Here is a 17,577-nt window from a genome sequence, read left to right on the forward strand (position 1 = left end):
CAAACCAGTGCTATTAAAACCACTTATTAAAACCATTTTTTGTTCATTGAAATAAAGCTGAAATAAAATCAAATATAAATAAGTAAAAATAAACAGGCTGTTGTGATTGGTCTACCGCTTAGCGTGTGTCCTAAACGAAACGCTTATTACCATATCTGAATTTCAGCTCCGGAGGCTTCCTCAGCACTTGACACACACACAGCGATACGAACAGTTACGATGCTGTCGTTTTTTTCCCCCGTATAAATGCCAGCGCAAGTCCTCATCAAAAGATTTTCAGCGCTGAAAACAGCGTCTTCTCAACATGTCAACAACACAAACCAAATTCTCAAATCCTCTTCCAGGCCTCACCTATAACTACAGTGTTTAAGGGCGGTTCAGAAGACCATAGACTGGCATTATGCAAATTTGTTACATTGTTACATAGGTATGTTCAGGAAGTGAGGCTGGAATTGCTAATGACTCATTTCGGCGGTTCAGAATCAATTCTTTCTTTTAGGAGACACTTTATTTGTTGTGCACTTTGATCTTTAAAACTTTTCCGACATTTTACTTTCACAAACAGCTATATTACACACTGCATGAAAGGTAATTTGAAAACGCATATTAGGGGGAACTTTAATAAGTATATAAAAACACTAAAATATTACCGTCTCAAAATGACGAATAGTTGCTTGCAATAAGAAAAATGTGCTCTATTAAACAGGATGACGTGTGACTCTGCTCACTCTCTGTTTCAGGTGGTTGATGTTTCTAAAAGGATATCAGATGCACCTGAGTGGTTTAAAGGCAGCAGACTGAATTATGCAGAGAACCTTCTCAAACACAAAGACCAGGACAAAGTGGCTCTCTATGCTGCAAGTATGAAAACTCATTTCTGAACTAGTTTATTACAATTTACATGAATTACATAATCAACATTCTGTGGCCAAACTGTTTTTTGTTGGTTTTTTTACACAAACTGTATAATTGACTATGTCCCTGGTAAGCACATTTTCTGCACTTTGCTAGTTTCATGTCTCCCGTATCACACTTTGTCTTCTCGTATCTCAAATGAATATTGCATATCCAGTTATAAACTTAAACTACTGTTTAATGTTCAAAAGTTGGGGTCAGTAATATTTTTTTAATGAATGCTTTTTTCCCCAGCAAGGATACAGTAAAACATAAGTGACCGCAAAGACATTTATAATGTTACAAAATATTTCATGGGGGTCCTTAAAGAGTCTTTAAAAGTCTTTTCAGGTTTTTAGTGATCAAATTTAAGGCCATAAAAAGTCTTAAATATTTTACTTGGGATAAGAAGTCTTAATTATCATTTCAAGAGGTCTTAAATTTTGTTTAACAGTTCACAATCAATGAATACTGCTGATTTATGCCAAGCGAATGGTGATTGCTAATGATGTACTGTTGATGAACTATGAGTTTGTTGTTTATATCATCTGCAAACTTGCCACTTTTTGGAGAAATTGACCGTTATAAATAACCACAACTGCTTTGTATACAGGGGTTACCAGAGTAATGGTTATATTTCTGTTGTTCCATAAGTGATCAGAGGTTTGGTCAAAACCTGTTTTTAAACTGTAAATTTGTTCTTAGGTCTTAAAAAGGTCTTAAAAATCCTTAAATTAGATTTTTAAAACCCTGCAAGATGCCCTATTCTATTTTAAATAAATGCTGTTCTTTTGAACTTTCTAATTATCAAAGGATCCTGAAAAAACATTGATAATAATAAGAAATGTTACTTGAGCACCAAATCAGCATATTAGACTGATTTCTGAAGGATCATGTGACACTAAAGACTGGAGTAATGATGCTGAAAATTCAGCTTTGCATTACAGGAATAAATTGCATTTTAAATGTATTAAAATAGATGACAGTTGTTTTAATATTTCACAACATTACTCTATTTTTACTGTATTTTGATCAATTAAATGCAGCCATTGCTGAGCAAAAGAGACTTCTTTAAAAAAAATCCTGCCAACCCCAATACATTTGAACAGCAGTGTACTGTAAGCTGTGTACACAGTAAGCTGGTGACTATTGCAAAATACACCTTTTTAGGTTGATCCTGTTCCTCTCCTTTGGTTTATTTTGTGATAATAAACTGTACACTGTCCCTTAGTTGGTGAATACAGTGAGGAAAATCTGAAGCTTCAATATGCTGAGGGTTTTATAGAGTAACTAAATATATGTATATCTACTATTTATGTTCTTTCAATAACAATTTCAGTTCTGCATTATTTGCAGCTGTGAACATTATATTCAGTAGTTTCATTGAATGACTTGGACACCTGGACATCACCACTGAAGTCATAATGACATAATCAGATTCAGTAGACCTGAATGCGGTGGCAGTAATTCAGGTGATATAAAAACTGATGACCATGACTCACTCCACGCTCTCAAACTGCACCCTCAAGCAATACTATTTGTCTAAGATCTACAACAACTTTGACCGTAAACCCTGGTTGGCAATGCAGCTTATAATCCACACAAATATCTCCCGATTCTAAACACGACTCTGTATCTCTGCTGATCTCCTTGAGCCATTGTCCGTTTGACCTTATACACAAATGGCTACTTTAAAATAGCAACAGCACTGTGTGCATGTGTTTTATCTTTATTGATAGAATCTGTCATTGCAGACCTCTGGCTAATGTAACACTAAATGAATTATGCTGTCTGTAATTTGATTTGTGGTTTTAGTGTCCATGTAGGGGCACGGGGCGTGGGGAGGGGTGCACATAGTTGTGCTTTAATATTGTGATTGATGTCCTGATGCGGTCCAGAATTGAGCGGATGTAATTACCAAAGTGGCATCTATCAGAAGTGTACCTGCGTCATTGGTTTCTCTTCGTGAAACTGGGAGGATCATTTACCTGAAAGGATTCTGATTAAATTTAACACTTTGGCTGCGTCCAAAATCGCCTACCCTTTTAAGTAGGTACTTATTTTGAATAAGTAATAACCTCATGACCGTGAAAAGAAGTATGTTATATGTAGTATGAATGAAATTCGGACGAATTACATTCGCCATGTTGTCATTATCATGTGACCTACCAGCGTCACTGGCATTCATAAATCCTCTCTTGTGGCCTCATGGGATAGTAAAGTGTCCATCGTATGCACACTGCAGAATCTGGCTGGAGGTAGTCAGTCATCCAGGTACTTTTTGCCTAATATTTTATGAGTACTGTAAATTCGAACATACTTCTCTTGTCAGATAATGTTTTTCGCCTACTATATAGTAACGTATGGAATTTCGGATCCAGACATTATTTCAATTGATTTACTGATTACAGACAGTAATGGAAAACAATACCCGATAATTGACTGTGAAATATCAGTTGCACCACAGTCACAGATGGCAAAGAATTCTCTTGTTGCTCTCATTAAAGTTAGTGTGTTGATATTTACTGTTAATGCAAGCCTAAGGTTGTTTTATTAATTGTTGTTGAAAGAAAATAGTACTTTTATTCATCAAGGATGTATTCAACTGATCAACAGTGTCAGTAACACTTAATGTTACAAAAGATTTCTATTTCAAATAAAAGCTATTCATCATAGAATCTAGAAAAAGATGTATCATGTTTTTTTAACAAAAATGATAAGCAGCACAATGGTTTGCAACATTGATAATAATAAAGCATCTAATCGGCTTATTAGAATGATTTTTGAAGGATCATGTGACACTGAAAGGGAATGTCTGCTGAAATTCAGCTTTGTCATCACAGGAATAAATGAAATTATAAAATGTATTAAAATAGAAAACGATTATTTTAAATTGTAATAATACTTCACAATATTACTGTATTTTTTATTTAAATAAATGCAGCCTTTGTGAGCAAAAGGGACCTTCAAAAACATTTTAAAAATCTTACTGACCCTACAATTTTAAATGATAGTGTTTATAATTATTATTATTATTAACTTTTTTTGTTTTGTTTTTGCTGTCATGTCTTTTTGGCATGATTGAGATTTGTTTCTTAAAGTGATTTTTGTGTGTATGTAGCTGAGGCGAATGAGGAGATCGTCAAGGTGACTTTCGGAGAGCTGAGGCGTGATGTCGCCCTCTTCGCTGCCGCCATGAGGAAGATGGGCATCAAAACTGGAGACAGGGTCGTAGGTGAGTGTCACCTCCTTTTCTCTTTCAATGTGTCTCTGTATTTGTGTTGTGCTTTCTCAGTCACCCACTTGACACCCAGATGACAGTAGTGGGATGAGGAAATACAAGCCAATACTTGGCCAAATACAAGAAAATCTAACACACTGTTTTATATTGGATCAGGCTTGGGCGCTCTAACCTGTTTTTCCTGCCCTCTTTCTTTGCTTATTCTTTCTGTCCTCGTTTGTCTTTATAAGTGTTCCAACTTTGGGAGCCAGACAGTCGCTCCTAAAATCACAAACTCCCCTTTTTTGTCTCAGATTTGGGGTTCAGCCAGGCCCATTCATGGCTATTGATTGGAGAATAAGTGTAGTGCAGTTATACCATGGCAGTGGTAATTAGTCTTTTCAGATTTAAAACTTAAGTGCATTCAGACATTTCCAAGCTGAAGCTAGAGGTTGGTTAGAAGCTCAGATGCCCGATTCGTCTCCGCCCTCTACTGTGACCGCGTGTGTGAGTAATGGTGTCTTTATGTGGGTGATGTGAGAGGGGGAAAAAGAGACTGTGTAATCGCTGATGTCATTCTGGGTTCATTATCTGCAGTGCTGATCATCTCTGACTTGTATTGGCTGTAAATGGGAGGAGGCCATTTCAGTGATTATATACACCCATAGATTTATTCATACAAGTCCCTATAGAGTAATAGAGGGGAATGAGCAAGATGGTACAGAATTTTTTACAGTTTTACTCCTTAGAGACATTTAAGGTTGTTTTATGAGTCACATGAAGATACATTTTGCTGTTCTTTGGAGATTATTGAAAAATCCACAGAAGGCTAAATTTGCTAAAATAATCTATTGAGGACATTCTGAAAAGTAAAAGTATTAACTAGACATTAAAAAGTGTATAAATGACTAGTTTTTCCAAAGTAACGCTGTCCAACACAGTGACACCCTTAGGTAAAGTTACAGTGGGACACCGCGATTCTCTCTTGCCTCCCCTGAGCCCATTGACTTTTAACAGACCCCCTAAAGTGTGTGCTGGGTTTAATGAGGGTTAATTGACAATGAATGTGAGATGAGGCAATGCCTCCGTGATATGATTGGAAATTATTGGTTTGTGCAATAAATCCCACCTTTTGCTTTCGTGCGCGTGCGCAAATCGGTCTGAATGAACAAAATTGTGGCGTTAATGGGAAGACTTATTAAAAAGTAAAGAAACGATGCAGACACGTGGATATCACTGCTTTGTCACGTAAAATATCTAACTTGAAATGGCCTGAAAACATGACTGTGGGGGTTTTCAGTGAGCAATCATTTAATTATTTTCTGATTCCTAGAACCCGCTTGAAAAAGAGGGGAAATAGAGCTTTTGAAGTGGCGGGCCCCACTCTATGGAATAAGCTCCCAATTCAACTTAAAATGGCTCCCACTCTATCTGAGTTTAAAACAGCGCTAAAAACTCATTTATTTGGATTAGCTTTTAATATGTAATCTACTTGATCGATCTTATTTTATTTTAATGCACCACATTTGACTGACGGTTGTAATGTTGTTGATGCAATGTGTATTGTATTGTGATTATGTACAGCACTTTGGTCGGCCGAAAGCCGAAAGTAAATGTGCTCTAGAAATAAACGAACTTAGATCAGCTTGGTGAAATTAAAAGTACATCTTTGTGCCTGTGACCAGTGTTTACCACGGTTGATGACTGATTATCTAAAAAAATCAGTTGACTATTAAAAAGAACAACGGATATATCTACACTGAACAAAATTATAAACACAACCCCCATTTTTCATGAGCTGAACTCAAAGATCTAAGACTAAGCACACCTGTGAAATGGATGGATTATCTTGGGAAAGGAGAAGTGCTCACTAACACAGATTTAGACAGATTTGTGAACAATATTTGAGAGAAATAGGCCTTTTGTGTACATAGAAAAAGTCTTAGATCTTTGAGTTCAACTCATGAAAAATGGGGGCAAAAACAAAAGTGAACGCCCACCACACACTAGCTTATTGGTGGAGAGGAGACAGTGATGAAGCCAATTAGTATATGGGGATGATTAGGAGGCCATGATGGACAGAGGCCAAGGGGCAAATTTGGCCAGGATGTCTTTCGAAAGAGTAGGGGTGTAACCCCGGCATCCTGGCCAAAATTTTATTTTTTGTGACCACAGAGAGTCAGGACCTTGGTTTAACGTCTCATCCGAAGGACAATGCTCTTTGACAGTATAGTGTCCCCGTCACTACACTGGGGCGTTAGGACCCACACAGACCACAGGGTGAGCACTCCCTGCTGGCCTCACTAACACCTCTTCCAGCAGCTACCTGGTTGTCCCAGAAGGTCTCCCATCCAGGTACTAACCAGGCTCAACCACGCTTAGCTTCAGTGGGCAACCAGTCTTGGGCTACAGGGTCATATGGCTGCTGGCGACATGGGTTGGACAGGGTTGGACAGTGAAATTGAAACACTGGCCAATATTGTGTTGGAGGCCTTGAAGCCTGGTGGCCAATCTTCACTGATTTTACATTCAATCAGTAAGAGCAGAGTGTGAAGGTTGAATCAGCAGAGCAATAGCACTGCTGTACATAAAGCTATGCACAGCTGTACAGCGCGTCTCGCTGGCTCATCTGTGACCAGGACAGCAAGTCTTTGTTGTGTATCGAGAGCTATGGTATCCAGGGTAATGTTGGCATACCACCACGTAGGACAAACCACATTAAGCAGGAATAACTGTCGAAGCAAGAGGAATCTGTCTGAAAGGGATGTCCAGGTACTAACTCTAAAAATCATAAAACCACAGCTGCCTACCTCTCTACTGTTTCCACCAAAACTGTTTGTCGGGAGCTTCACAGAGTCCATATTCATGATCTGGCTGCTATAGCCGAACCTTTGGTCACTCGTGCCAATGCCAAATGTCGGTTTCAATGGTGCCAACTTGGGGTGGAACGGTACACAGAAGTCACGGTTCGGTTCATACCTCGGTTCAGACATCACGGTTCGGTACGATTTCGGTACAATGGAGGGAAATTTTGTATTAATAAAGGCATAGAACCAGTTTATTTGTAGTGGACTGACAATAGTTTTATATAATTAGTTTATTAATTAAATTAATAAAAAGACAAAAAGGCCTTGCTTTGGTAATTGTACCTGAATTAATTTAAAATTATTTTGCTATATTTCAGATCAATATATTTGTTTTCCTTAATTTTAATTAACATTATTAATTAACAATGTAACATTTTCATCTGAATTATAAATGATAAAAGATGGAACCCACAGATTGTTTTGAAATGGAGTTGGATAAATATGTTGTGCTTTTAAAACAGTGTGTGTGTGTGTGTGTGATTTTGGTTGGGTGAAAGTTGTAGTAGGTTACACTTTGACAAGAGTTTACAGTGTGACAAAAGCACAATGTTGTGTTTTATTGCGAGTGTACACACATATAAGTGAACACTTTGCAGGTTTAATGATCTGTATGAACAAAATGACGGAGTATGTTTTTTAGGTTTCCACTGTTCGATCGCGCTCGCGCCTCTCTCTCTAGCGCGCACACACACACACACACACACACACACACACACACACACACACACACACACACACACACACACACACTCCAGCATTGCAATCTTGACATCGCAGCGTGTTCATTATGCCGTCACACCAAACGCGAATAGAGCGTCAAATTCGCGTCTATCGCGTCTAGTTCGACGCTAGTCCAAAGCGAATAGGACGCGCGTATAAAGCAAAACGTTTGAAGTGAACGCGCGTTCAGAGCTAAGCCGATGGTACAGATTCCGCATTGCATTAAGTAATTTGCACGGGAGTTTTATTTATTTTTATACCGTGTATTCTCCGTGTAAATTCGTGCACCGAACCGTGACGCCCGTACCGTTTCGGTTCAATACGAATACATGTACCGTTCCACCCCTAGTGCCAACAGTGCAAATCTTGGGCTGTGGACAATGTGAAACATATAATATTCTTTGATGTGTCCTCCTTCACTCTTTCCCACATCACATCAACATCAGTGATGTTTGGGCTGCAATATCATGGCATTCCCTACTGTGCTTGTTGGGCGCAATTTCACTGCCAAAGACTACTGAACCATTCTGGAGGACCATGTGCACCCAATGGACCATGGTTCAAACATTGTACCCTGAAGTTTATGCCGTGTATCAGCATGATAAGGCACCAATACACACAGCAAGACTTCTGACAGAATCGTTTAATGAACATGAAAGTATGTTGAACATCTCCCATGGCCTGCACAGTCACCAGATCTAAATATTTATATACACACAAACACAAACTTCCCTTAACAGGACAAAGTGCATTCAGTTCAATACAGTTTGTCTATAATAATTATAATTTTTATTATTATTAGCTATATTTAAAAACAGAAGTGGTAATGACAGTTTGGGAAATGGTATGTGTGTGTGTGTGTGTGTGTGTTTACTTTACTGTTTTTATAAATACGTCTACGTGGATGCAAACATAACTGTGTGTTTATAGGTGTGTCTTTTCTGAGCAAGTGTGTGTTGTGTGAATTAAAAGCGTAGAAGTTTACAAAGGCTGAGTATACTGATCCTGTTAGAGTGTGCGGTTCTGTGTGCTCATGTGTAAAGCGTGTTTCTCTCAACTAAAATGTCCTTGTCTGTTCCTTGATTTACAGCGTGTGTGTGTGTGTGTATGAGTAGGAGTGAATATATGGCCACTTTGCTGATGAGGCCAGGCCTTATTGCCGCAGTATCATTTAGCTAATGGACACTGTTTCTATTCTGTATCTTTCTATCTTTACTCTCTCTATTTTGTTCAATACACAATATAATTTACATTTACACCAAGTATTTAATTTATAGTTAATTTAATTGTAACATTTATTTGTCTTTGCTTCAGCTTTATTTTAAATGTATAATTCAAGCTATTTTCTAATCTTTTTCAATCTTTTTTTTTTTTTTAAGTAAATCTTGATTATAACCTAGCCAAGCAACCACAACTGTTTCTGCTAAACTTAACTTCTTTCGGCTCCAAATTTGATGCTCAACTTATATTATTGCCTCCACGAGTCACTTTGGTCAAGTATATTGAAAGTGTAATGAAATATACTTCCTTTTTAGTAAAACTGCGACTGTATGTAAGCGTTACTTTTTAGGTATTAAATTTGTTGTATTTATCATTTTCCCCCTTGTGTAATATTTTCAGTTATCGTCTCTTTTGCCAGTAAAAGCACAGTATTTCTAATAAGATCATTTAATATATTGTGCCTGCTGAGTGCCCACTAAAATAACTTGCATCTCTTTCAGGTGATGCATTGCTGTTTCTAATGTAATTTTGTTATTTCTGATATATATTCTCACTCTCTTTACCTCAGGATATCTGCCCAATGGGATTCATGCTGTTGAGGCCATGCTCGCTGCAGCCAGTATAGGTGCCATCTGGAGTTCAACCTCTCCAGATTTTGGTGTCAATGTAAGAGCTTTACATGCATAGTGGTTGTATAGTATACTATACTACTACTACTACTACTACTACTACTATTACTATCGAATACTACTACTTTAATTGTATGACGTATGCAGTTAGTGTGTAGAAACAACTTTGGATCATCAGAACATTAAACATACTATACAGGCTAGATCAGGTGAGAAAGGTATTTCACTTTCACAGTGATCCAGGGAAGTTCAGAAAGTATGAAATTATAATGCTGACAGATTTCAAACACGCATGCATGGCCACTTTACTTTACTGTTCTAAAGTTTGGGTTTGGTAAGATAAAAAAAGTATCTTATGCTCACTTATGCTGCATTTATTTGATTAAAATACAGTTTAAACAGTCATATTGTGAAAAATTATTATGATTTTAAAATACTCGTTTTCTATTTTCTATTTTAATATTAATTTATTTATTCCTGTGAGGGCGAGGCTGAATTTTCAGTGTCGCGTGATCCTTCAGAAATTATTCTTATATGCTGATTTGCTGCTCAAGAAACATTTATTATTAGTATCAATGTTGAAAGAAACTAATTGTGCTTCTTAATATTTTTGTGGAAACCGGATTTTTTGATGAATAGAAAGTTCAAAAGAACAGCATTCATTTGAAATGGATCTCTTTTTGTAACATTATAAATGTCTTTACTGTCAATGGATTGCATCCTTGCTGAATAAAATAATTAATTTATTTTATTTTAAAAATAAATCATACTGGCCCTAAACTTTTGAACAGTAGCAAAGTATTTCATACAGCAAATCATTTGGCTGACCTTCTTCAGCTTCAGTCACTGAAATTTAAAGTGCCAAGTTGATCATTTTAATAAATAGAGAAATGAAATGCCCTCAAGGAACACTGATGTATCCAGTCAGTGGCAAGGAGAAATCCTTTTCGTCTGTCAGCGGTTACCTGATGTAGGAACCTCAGATTTGGATTCCGGTAGAATGAATTTTGAATGAAGCCTCCATTTTCCCTCGGCTGCCAGGCATTGCTGTACCACGCTGACCCGGCATTCAAATGCCCACATGCCTTCATACTTACACTGGTGCAGTTGTTGTCATGAGCTTCCACTGTCTTGTAGTCTTGTCTGTTAAATGCACTCTGTTTATCCCACAAGCGAAAGTGTTAAATATAGTTATATTGAGTTGGCCATATTATTGCAACATGTCGGCTCCCACGTACAAAAAAGTAGGCCATCTAACCATCAATTCTCACTGTCTTCAAATGTGTGTGTGACCTGTGAGCTATGTCAAACACTCTGTCAGACATGCACACACTTTTCCTCTCGCTCCTGCCACTCTGTGTCTCTCTCACATACACTCTCCTACGAGGAGATTAAAGTAAGTCTAAAGCCCCCCCTGGGCTGTGGTTATTCCATTAATAGGACTGCCTTTAGTAGCTAAAGCAACATAGATTCACCATGGCTTATTGGCTAAAATGAACTCTGTACATACACTGCTGCCCCCTGTGGTTAAGATGGGGTACTACATCACATTGCTGCATTGGTTATACACTACAATTTTGGGGGTCGGAATTTTGGGGGTCGGTAAGATTTAAAAAAATGTTTTTGAAAGAAGTCTCTTATGCTCACAAAGGATACATTTATTTGATAAAAATATTGTGAAATTTTATCACAAGTTAAAATGTTTTCTATTTTAATATGTAGTTTATTCCTGTGATGGTAAAGTGGTGAATTTTCAGCAGCCATTATTCCTGTCTTCAGTGTCACAGGATCCTTCAGAAATCATTTTAATATGCTGATTTGGTGCTCAGGAAACGTTTCTTATTATTATCTGTGTGATCTTTTTTTTTTTCACGATTCTTTTGTAAATAGAAAGTTTAAAAGAACAGCATTTATTTTAAAATCTTTTGTAACAATGCAAAAGTCGTTACTGTCACTTTTGATCAATTGAATGCATCCTTGCTAAATAAACATACTAATTTTTTTTTTTAAGAAAAAAAATCTTACTGACCCCAAAAGTTTTTGAACGGTAGTGACTATATAGTGTATATATATAGCATATTCTTTTTTTGTGATATATATATATATATTGAATATATTAATATATAAAGTTAAAAAAAATACAGCCTATTGTGTGTGTGTATCTTTGCTCCTGTTTTTTTTTACCTGTCTTTCATGTCTCTCTTTTTCTCTTCAGGGAGTACTGGACAGAATTTCTCAGATCCAGCCCAAGTTGATATTCTCAGTAGCAGCTGTTGTGTATAACGGCAAGCAGCACGACCATATGGAGAAACTCCAGAACGTTGTTAAAGGTATAAAGCACAAGTGTTTCAGCTCACGCACAGCTAGATTTTCCCCATCACGTCGTCTTGTTGATATGTTTGCATTTCATTGAGCCTCATATAATTGTTTTTCCCCCCATCATCTCTCTCAGGTCTCCCTGACCTGAAGAAGGTTGTGGTCATTCCATACGTTCGCTCTCGACAAGAAACCGACCTCTCCAAGATTCCCAACAGGTCTGTGCATCTATGTGTGTGCTAACAATCACATTATACGTACAAGTTTAATTTGAATCGGCAAGAATGCATTTCATTGATCAAAAGTTACGATGGTACAAAATAAACCTTTCTATTCATCAAAGAATCTTGAAAAAATGTATCAGTTAATATTAATACAACTGTTTTAGGAATGATGCTGAAAATTCAGCCTTGCCATCATAAGAATAAATGAAATATTAAAATATATTAAAACAGAAGCTGGTCACTTTATTATATAATATTCATGTTTTTATGATCAAACAAATGCAGACATTTTACCATCCCCAAACATTTGAACAGTAGTGTACATTTGTATGTAATACATTGGTGTATTATAAAATGAATTATTAAATATTTCATAACATTTATATAATCTGTCAAGCCTAATATTTGTTGATAAATATCTGTTGTGTTATTTAATATTAAAAAATAAATGTGATTTGGGTATATTCTATGGAACTTCTTTACTGTTATGTAACCCGTGGCTATGACATTATAACTGCTACTTCAAATTCACACATTGATATGGAATCTTACTTAAGATGGCTGAATACCCTGTGAAGTCAGTTTTTCAGGTAACTTTTGGGTGATTGGAAGGAAGACACCTCAAGTGTCTGAATCAATTGTGTTGTGGAATTCCTCACTTATAAATCACTTTGTCTAAATCAATCAATGTTAAATCTTTGTTAGCCCTTGTTAAACTGAAGACTAGATCAATTCCAAATTTCTCTATGAAGTTGCATATGCTATATGGGTTTTATATTGTCTGGTTAGGATAGAGTCTGTCCTGAATCTCTGTGTTCTTTACTGTTTTTTCAGTGTGTTCCTGGAGGACTTCTTGGCCACGGGGAAAGAAGGGGATCAGGACCCTCAGCTGGAGTTTGAGCAGCTTCCCTTCTCTCATCCTCTCTTCATCATGTACTCCTCTGGCACCACAGGAGCTCCCAAGTGCATGGTGCACTCTGCTGGGGTGAGTGTGTGTTATGCAGAGTCCAAATGATATATTGTGCACTGTGCAATACCCACTTGAGGCATCCATTTTCAGATTCATTTTTGAAGCTTGCCGTTGTTCCGATTCCCCGAACATGACGTATAAAGAAAGAAAATACCGATGGTAGCATTTGTTTTGCAGGTATACAAATATCAACAGCTGAATGATCAATTTACCATGTAAAAACTTTGCTTGGGGCAGTGTTGTTATTGTTAACTAAAACTATTAAAACTCATTATCATTCATTTATAAAAGCTGAAATAAAATAAAATATAAATATCAGTTAGTTGCTAAGGCAGCATTTCTTATTTTCGTTGAAGTACTAAAATTACTAAAAACTGAAATAGAAATAAATTAAATAGAAATAGAAATGTTCGGGGGTTTTTTAACTATAAAAATGTCAAGCATATAACAGAATGTCAGGCCCCTGCTAACAACATCCCGGTCGGGGCCAATAGCCTTGGACATCAAGCACCGAGGCAAAAATCAAGTTGCGTTTCCACTATCGGACCAGAAAAGGCGCAGCGCTACCTTAAAACACGCCTCCATAGGATGACGTCACACAACCTCACCATTTCACCAGCTGACTGAAATCTAGCTAGATCGCAAAATGAGCATGACTGAAACGAACTTAAGATTCCAGCTTTGATATTTGACCAATGTTTGACAGTAATTTTTTTTTTTTACAGTGACAGCAATTTATTAATTTGTGTCAGGAGTGCATATCAATCATGCTGAATCAAACTGGGATTTACCGTTTCACATAAAAAGAGAGCACATACCTATTCAGTTGCACCTGCTTCCATTTATTTTACGATCACAGGAATGCACAAAACAACTCCATTAAGGTTTACACCCTTAGAAAAATATTGATAAAATATGTTTACGTCACATTTTTTGGAAAGAGTGAGCATTTCTATTAATTTTCCACAAATGATGCGGCCTAAGGAGGTTTGAGCGATCTCTCCTGTCTCACTATCCCTTCAGTCAGAGCAACAGAGGGAGCTCACGGACAGAAAACACAAAGTTATGAGTTCTACGAGTTAACCAGAGTTCATATTTTTTATTGACGTACTGTATATGCTTATGCTTTAGCCAGGTATCAACAAAGGCACAGGGAAGAGACAGATAAAACATGAATCCAAATAAATACACGATTGTAATCATATGATATGGTTGAACGCAAAGCTTTAAATCTATTTTTTAATCCCAAATCCCATATTTTTTTCATCACCATGTCCCTTTAGGGGCTCCGTAACCTTTCCACTTGGTCTGCTTCTTAAACTACTGCATCATTTCTCTTGGTTGTGATTTCTGTACATTAGTGCCAAGTGCCAACATCACATTAAATAAAAAGAGTTAAAGGAGTTCCTTCCTAAAGGAGTTGGTCAAAATCTGTTGAATCAGCAACATAGACCACTAGATGGCAATAAGAGACCATTTTCAAATCTCTACGACACTATAAGCCAGATGGGATGAGCAATTATGTGCACCATTGCCATCCGTTCTGAATGCATTTCCTGTATAATCCCAACATTAGGGACACAGCAGATGTAAATCAACCTTGGTTCCTGTACTCATTCCCACAAATACACAGGTTCCACAGAAAATTCATCTGAAAAGCAGTGCTTGATCTCTTTTTTGTTTTGTGCTTCACAAACACTTCATATGTGCTTGGTTGGTGTGTGTGTGTATAGCACTGTGTTTTTTTTATTTTCACGTTTTCACTGCTTTTCCCTTCAGCCTTTGCGGCGTTTGTGTCTGACGCCTCTCTTGCGTGTTAGAAAATTAGAGCCCTGTGTGAATGAAAACACACAATCATGTGTACACATGAATATCTTTTGTATCTTCCATATCTTTTGCTCTTCTCGCTCTATGGATGGTCAATATTCAGTTGCTTTTATGAAAACAGTACTTGTGTTGGGTTATAGCAGTTAGGGAATGAAGGAACACGCTCATAATTAATGCTTTCACTAGGATACAGGTTAGGTGCATACTACAGGGTTTGTGATGTTGTTTTTTTCCTCCTTTTTTTTAAAATCCATGCAGTGTCGCTGATCCTTTAGTTTGGTAATTAGGTCGTTCCCTGCCAGCCAGAATCCATCTGAACGTATGACACCAGCACAAGAGAAAGAACTTGAGGAGAACGTGACATCCAGTAAAACAAACACAATCCTCAACTAATGTTTTTGTTATGCCTCCTCTAATATTACAGATTTTTCTTAGCCATTTTTCCACCAACCTGTCTCAAGGTGATTTTAAGTCATTTCCCCTCAGATTCACACAGATGTCCTAGCAGAGTAACCACATGTGTGGTTCATCATGTTAACTATGAACATGTTCAACGCCCAGTTACCAGTCTGACCCTTTTATTCTCCATTCCCCAGGGCACTCTCATCCAACATCTTAAAGAACACATTCTCCATGGCAACATGACCTACAATGATGTCATCATATATTACACTACGGTATGTATCTGCGACCTTAGATGCCGTAACTACACCGTCATGGGGGAAAACGGTAGCAGTGTATTCTAAATTAAATACTTTTTGCAAGCAACATATTCACTAACAAAAGAACGGGGTCAGTAAGATTCTTTTAATGTTTTTGAAACCTCAATGCTCGCCAGTTTAAATGATCAAAAATATGGTAAAACAGTAATATTGTGAAAGATTATTACAATTTAAAATAACTGTTTTCTATTTTAATACATTTTATAATGCATTTAATTTCTGTGAATTTTCAGTCCCATTTCTCCAGTAAAATCATTCTAATTTGCTGATTTGGCTCAAAAGAAACATTTAATATTTTTGTGGAAACTAATACTTTTTTCAGGATTCTTTGATGAAAAGAAAAAACAGCATTTGTTTAAAATTCTTTACTGTTGCTTTTAAATAAATTTAATGTGTCCTTGCTAATTAAATATACTGTGTGTGTGTATATATGTATATATATATATATATATATATATATATATATATATATATATATTAGGGGTTTAACAATATATCGTGTCACAATATATCGCAATACAAAAATTCAACCATATGTATCGTGGATAGTTCACCCTAAATAAAAATTACTTTGTGAGAAAAAAGTTTTTAGACTTTTAGAGTCAGAAGTACATTAAACCACTATATAATGTTGAATATAATGTATAATAATGCAATGGGGGAATATTTGTGGGTCCTGATAATGCCAAATGTCTTTATTTTAAATATATAGTCAGTGAAAGAGTCTAAAATAATTCTGTATTTTCAGCTTCAGAATCATGAATATTTTTATTCTGGTGTCTCTTTTGTCCTGTGCATTGGGTTTCCAGCACCGAGTCCAAGCCTGTTCATTTACACACACAATGTAATACCAAATTTAGCATTTTTAATCTACAGTTTTTTTGTTAACCTTTTATCATATGTCTTGGAGTATCGCAATAATATCGTATTGTGAGTTCAGTATCGTGATATGTATGGAATCATGACATGAGGTTACACCCCTATCTATATATATATATATATATATATATATATATAAAATACATTTTAAAAAGTTCTAATTTCTATCTTTCTCACTGACCCCAAATTGTTGAATAGTAGTGGCATTTACAGCTCAGGTGATTAGCAGCATGCAGGTTGTGTACTTCTACAGGTATTATAGATCTCTTTGCATTAGTCTATGATTAATATATTATTTTATGCCACCCCCACAGCCTTGGTTATTACAATGAAAAAAGTAATCTCAGAGGTAGAGAACATTATTACATTTTGATGAAAGATTATGAACAAACTTTTTTCTTTAGAATAACGCACACTTATGAATCGTACACAGGAACAACAGGGACATCAAGTAATAAATCTGATTAACACCATACTCCATGATGTCTTTGTTAGGAAAATATATTTTCTTTACACTGTGTCTTTTGTTTGCAAAATGAAGGTACACGTCATTTTGAATATTTAGTTAGTCCAGTGTGATATTCAGAGTAATATTTGAATTGAAATGGACCATTTTGAACACTGTTTGTTAAACCTTGTGGAGTAGTTATGTTTATCTACAGAAACCTGGTCAAATACGAGACAGAAATTCTCTGACCCAATCTAAAAGCAGGGCTCTCTTTTTTATGTGCAGGCGGGCTGGATGATGTGGAACTGGCTTATGTCCTCTTTAGCCGTTGGGGCTTCTGTGGTCCTGTACGACGGCTCTCCTCTTATTCCCAGTGCCAATGTGCTCTGGGACCTCGTAGACCGTTTGGGGTAAGTTTGTGTTGTGTGAGAGAGAGACTCTCTAATGAAGGTGTTACAGTCAGGAGCTTCAGTCTGTCTTTTTCCTCATGCTCGTGCTGTAATTGGCCGAGGTGTGGCAGCGCTTATCACTAGCATTTGCTGTGCCCTTTGTGTAAATGACACCACATCACCACGGCAACCTGATTTAAAGAGACCGCTCTAATTGGCCACCTCTAATGTGGCATCGAGTTCCTTTCAGA

General features: G+C 36.8%; 1 protein-coding gene across 1 annotated transcript in view; it reads left to right on the plus strand.

Moving 5' to 3' along the window:
• The window catches only part of aacs (acetoacetyl-CoA synthetase), a 42,300-nt gene that overhangs the window by 2,603 nt on the left and 22,120 nt on the right, over positions 1-17,577 (plus strand). Inside the window, exons 3-10 of the mRNA XM_056263886.1 lie at positions 741-861; positions 4,016-4,129; positions 9,491-9,588; positions 11,767-11,881; positions 12,004-12,085; positions 12,926-13,076; positions 15,485-15,565; positions 17,223-17,347. Of these exons, the coding sequence (XP_056119861.1) occupies positions 741-861; positions 4,016-4,129; positions 9,491-9,588; positions 11,767-11,881; positions 12,004-12,085; positions 12,926-13,076; positions 15,485-15,565; positions 17,223-17,347 (887 nt within the window). The remainder of the gene's footprint in view (positions 1-740; positions 862-4,015; positions 4,130-9,490; positions 9,589-11,766; positions 11,882-12,003; positions 12,086-12,925; positions 13,077-15,484; positions 15,566-17,222; positions 17,348-17,577) is intronic.

The sequence above is a fragment of the Rhinichthys klamathensis genome, unplaced genomic scaffold (assembly GCF_029890125.1).
Source record: "Rhinichthys klamathensis goyatoka isolate OS25496 unplaced genomic scaffold, OSU_Roscu_1.1 h1tg000210l_1, whole genome shotgun sequence".
NCBI lineage: Eukaryota > Metazoa > Chordata > Actinopteri > Cypriniformes > Leuciscidae > Rhinichthys > Rhinichthys klamathensis.